General features: G+C 53.9%; 1 protein-coding gene across 1 annotated transcript in view; it reads left to right on the top strand.

The window, feature by feature from the left end:
- The first annotated feature begins 771 nt into the window (after positions 1–771).
- Positions 772–4,867, top strand: part of LOC109293499 (ras GTPase-activating protein 4-like) — a 72,601-nt gene continuing 68,505 nt past the window's right edge. Inside the window, exon 1 of the mRNA XM_019511473.1 lies at positions 772–949. Coding sequence (XP_019367018.1) covers positions 885–949 — 65 coding nt within the window. The 5' untranslated portion in view covers positions 772–884. The remainder of the gene's footprint in view (positions 950–4,867) is intronic.

The following is a 4,867-nucleotide window of genomic DNA, read 5'->3' as shown; positions in this document are numbered from 1 at the left end:
GGTCCCTCCCACGTTTCTGTCCGCACGGGGAAAAAGTCCGATGTCATGTGGTCACTGTTAGCGCGGTGCAAGGGGTCTCCAACATGGCTCTTGGCAGCATGCCTGAGCCAGTTGCTGAAAGTATCCCTGGGCACACACCAAACATCAACCATGTGATACTCTTCTGCAAGTTGTAGGATCCTTGGCTTTCTAGATCGCTATCTGCGAGTCCCCTGATGCAGGGCTGCGAAAGATTTGGGAAGTCACCTCTTCAAGAGTGTCACCAATTAGCCAGGGCCCACACTCCCTCCACGCTGAGTGAGCTGGGGCTGGTGGAGCCTTTGCTTTAGGCCTCTCACTTGAGGAAAGCATTTGGGGCTGCGAAGCGCAGAGGCTCATGACCTGCTTGCGCTGCTTGTTCCCACCAGCGTCTGTCTAGAGCGACTCGAAGTGGTGTAAACCCGGAGGAGAAGCGGGACTGGGAGTTGCAGGAAGGGGTCCCGTTTGGCGAGGGGCAGCATGTGCTGGGGCCGCGGGGTGGGCATGATCGTTGGTGTTGCGTGTAACGTCTGTTAGCGCAAGCGAGACGCGCTCCGCCACCGCAGCGCTCCGGGGCGCGAGTGCCGGGTCTCCGCGCCAGCGGGGCGCTCGCTCCGGCCAGCGCCCAATCGCAGCTGGAGGGCACACCCGGGCCACGCCCCTCCCGCGCTCTGAGCTCTCTGATTGGCGGGGGCGGGCCCCCGCTCCCACACAAGCTGAATGAAGTGAGCCGCGGAGCTCCCCGCAGCGCCCGGCCCCTCCTCGCTCCGCGGGCTTCCCCCGCCGCAGCATCCCCCCGTCCGCCTTCACCTGCCGCCCAGGCGGGACCGGCTCGGGTCTGGCCGCAGAGCGGCTGCCCTCCTGCCATGGCCAAGAGGAGCTCTTTGTTCATCCGCATAGTTGAAGGGAAGAATTTGCCCGCTAAGGACATGTGAGTACCAGATCGTCCCTGGAGGCGGTGGGAAGGGGCTTTGTCCGAGCTGCCCGGCTCTCTGCTTTTTGCCACCAGTATCTGTAGCTCCGTATCGTATCCAGCGAGGCTGGAGCTCGGTCTGGGCACAGGAAAGGGGCTCTCCCAGCCCGCCACACGGGCACAGTAAGCGCCAGCCCCCCGATGCAGGCGCGCCTAAGCGTGGTTCACCTAGTGCCCCTCTCCTTCACCCGCTCATGCTGCCCCCCAGCTCCTAGAAACACGTGTGGGAAGGGGTACTGCTTCCCAGACACACCCCCCATTGCAGGCAGCCCCTCGGAGCTAGTCCATCCTCTCCCGCCTAGATCTTGCTCTACCGCAATTCTCTGACAGGCTTGACACCTCCTCTCTTCTTGCCCATTGTCTGGTGTGGTCTTGGGGCTATAAGCGTGCGCTAGGCTCCTAGTGTTACTGTCTCACGTGCAGCCTTTTCCAGTGGAAGTACATGCTGTGGGCTCTCGCCCAGTGCACAGACACACCCCTCCTCTGCCGGCATGTTCGGTGGCTCTAGAAAGTAGGAACAACCTACTTCAGCACCTTTCTATTCCTCATGTGGGTTCAGTTTTGCAGATGCTGGCTCAAAATCAAAGAAATCATAACAGATCCAAAAGAGGCTGTTCTTGCTTCCTGTCTCAATCTTGATTTCCTTCATCAAGTGACCATTTCCTCTCCCAAGGACTAGACGTTTTGCAGAGGGATGGTCTGGGTGGGTGGCAGTTGCAGAGGTGATGGAAAGCAGCCAGTAAACAAAACAAGCAAGATGTTGCTTCTTGCCCCAGGGGCACTTTTGTTAAACACCTTCCCCTTTTAAATGCTTCATCTCAGCTGGGCTGGGACAGCTTTCCTGAAGCTTGTTTGTGTTCAGGAGTCAGCCTTCAGGGCACTGCGACTTGGAGGCTGCCAGAAAAAAAGAAAAAACCCCAACAATCGCAATGGAAAAAAGGACAGAAATAAATCAGGAAAGACATGGAACTTTTGCATTTCTAAGGGCTTGATTTGGATGCTTGCTTTCCGTCTGTAAGTCACCACCCTGCTCCTGATGGGTATGGGTATGGGTATGGGTGAGGGAAGGATCGGGGTGAAAGAAAGAACATCTTAAAAATGACCTGCCCCCAGCCTGCATTGATCATGATGGGGACTGGGTAGGCTGAGCAGTTCCCAAGGAGGCGGAGAGGTGAAGTGACTGGGGCACAGGGCTGGGAAGTAGGAGAAGTGTGTTTTGTCCCTAGCACTCACCCCCCCTGCCAGGTGACCTTCAGCAAGTTGCTTCCCCCTCTTGTGCCTCAGTTTCCCTGTTTGTAAAAACAAGACAAGGCAAAAGGTCCTTTCACCTGCTGCTCAGTGCAGTCCTCTTGGGACCAGCCCTACAGTGGAAGTGGTGGTTCTTTTCTTTCTTTCTTTTTCTTTAACTTTGCAGCCAAATTCTGGTCAGATTTATATTTTGCAGAGCCTGGCTAAATGACGGTGCAACATCTCTGCCCCTCTAGATGGTGAGTGGGCATCGCCAACTAGACTGGTGGAGCAAAAGGATTTGAGATCTGGCCAAAGCTATGGGTTTGATGGGCCAGTTGCCTCCTTAGAGAGTGCAGAAGTGTTTCTGAGCCTGAAAGAACAGTTATGGAGCCACGGGCTAGCGCAGTGCCTCACATAAAAGCTGCCTGGGCCCAGAAGCAGCCAGTCCATGTTGCTAGTAGATGTGCATCATTTTGAGGTTGATGGTCTGACCTCCCTTTGGGTGATGGCTGTTGCTCACCCAGGCCCTCTGGAGTCATATGTTGGGCTGCCACAGGGTGGACTTGAGTCCTGCTTCTTCCACGCCTCAGGATGGCAGCACTATTCCTCCCTGAGATGATGAAGCAGCTGCAGAGCATGGGCATGGGTTGGAAGGAGATGGTGGAGCAATCCCAGAAGCCCCCCCTTCTAATACCTGAGCCCGACTCTGAGGAAGGGTGGTCCAGTGGTCAGAGCAGGGGGGGGGGGCCCGAAGTGGGAGATCTGGGCTCAGTTCCTTGCTGTGCAACAGACTTCCTATGTGACCATGGGAAATTCAAGTAGTTTCACTGGACCTTCGTTTCCTATCTGTGACAAAGTGACAGCCCTGTCCTGTCTCAGGGGGGTGTTGTGAAGGGCTCATACTCAGTGATGGGTCTGCTTACACCAAGCTACACCTTGCTGAACACAACAGACCTGCTGCCAATGTAATGGCAGCGCAAGACCAGAATCTGGTCCAGTGGCTCTTCATTCAGAGGGGAATAGATAAAGTCTGACAGTTTTGTGCTGCTGCAGCAGTGGTTTCCTTCTGCTACCATGGCAGTCTGGACTCTGGACCTAAAGAAAAGATCCCAGTCCTTCCTTCTGCCGCTCCATGTGAAACAATTGGGTTTAACTTAAAGAATGGCTTTCTGACATTGATACAGATCTGCAGTCAGTGTGTAAAGTAGCATGGCTGCACTAACAGAGCTGTGCCCACTTGTAGCAGCATAGGGCCTTGCCCAGTGTATTTCTGGGCCTCTGTGGGTACACCTGCACTCTAGGCAAATCCTTGCCTGTGGGGGTAAAGCTGGAGCAGCTTCCCTGATTGCACCTTAGAGATCGTGATTCTGTAGGCCACCTCACCTGGGGTAAATCAGAACTGCTGTAGCAAAGCCAATGGGCCCATGTAGCTGTGCTCTAGCTGAGGACCGGCCTTGCACCTTTTGTCTGTAAACAACCCGGGAACGTCAGCTGTGTGCTCAAGCCCCAGCCGGGGGGTAACGGATCTGTCAGGCCGGTGGTCACTGTGCACAATGGCAGCTGCTGCTGGCGTGGCAGTGGTATCCAATTCAGGCCACAGGGCACCCTGACGTTTTCATCAGGCTTTTCTTTAATATATTAATGTGTTTGCCTTCTCAGCTGCCAGGAATGAATTTCACTCCTCAGGCAGCGCAGAGAGAGCCCTGCTTTGGCTCTGTTCCAGCTCGGGTCTGGCTTCACTGGCCCTTTTTGTGTTTGTCTTTTATATTATTAAATGCTTTGGAGCTGCTGTTAGGGGCTGTTACTCTGGAGAGTTCAGGGGGTCTAGCTCAGTGCTGGTATGTGTTGGAGATGGAAGGCAAAGGAGTGCTACACTTACCCCTCGATCTTTTAATCTCACTTTGACCTTCAGCAGCCTTGGGCCTGTCCATCCCAGGTGGTAATGGGCTGAAGTTGCAAAAGCCCTCAAGCTGCAAAAACCAAAAACTTGATTTCTCCTTTTGCCTCTATTAACTTTACCCCAGTGTGACTCTATGGGCTTCAAGGGATTTACTCCATATGGGAAACAGCATAAACAAGAAGAGCTGTAGACTCTCAGAAGCCAAATCCTTAGATTTATATCCATGGGACTCGGCTGAAATCAATTAAGTCATTTCCTACTTGGCTTATGGCAGTGGTTCTTAACCTTGTTAGACTCAAGGCACCCCTTGGAAAATAGATTTCATAGACATTAGGGCTGGAAGGGACCTCGAAGATCATCACGTCCAGCCCCCTGCTCAAGCGGCAGGAATTCAGCTAGGGTCAAAGGATCCCAGCAAGATAGGTATCCAAATGTTTCTTAAAAGTGTCCAGAGTAGGTGTTTGCACCACCTCAAGGGAAGGTATTCCAGGCTCTGGAGACACAGTCAGTAAGGAAGTTTTTCCTTATGTCCACCCTGAAAAAGTCTTCCAGGAGCTTGTGACCATTGGACCTTGTCATCCCTTGGAGTGCTCTGGTGAACAGGTGTTCCCCAAGATCCTGATGCACACCCCTGATGTACTTATAGGCTGCCATCAAGTCACCCCTGAGCCTGCACTTTTCCAGGCTGAAGAGCCTGGTTGCTGATTCCTGGTGTTGGATTAGGCAGGCAGTGCTTGGGTAGATGG

This window comes from Gavialis gangeticus, unplaced genomic scaffold (assembly GCF_001723915.1).
Source record: "Gavialis gangeticus isolate Ggan-Ray unplaced genomic scaffold, GavGan_comp1, whole genome shotgun sequence".
Taxonomy (NCBI): domain Eukaryota; kingdom Metazoa; phylum Chordata; order Crocodylia; family Gavialidae; genus Gavialis; species Gavialis gangeticus.
The sequence above is the reverse complement of the archived record's forward strand: the minus strand, read 5'-3'. Positions and strand labels throughout refer to the sequence as shown.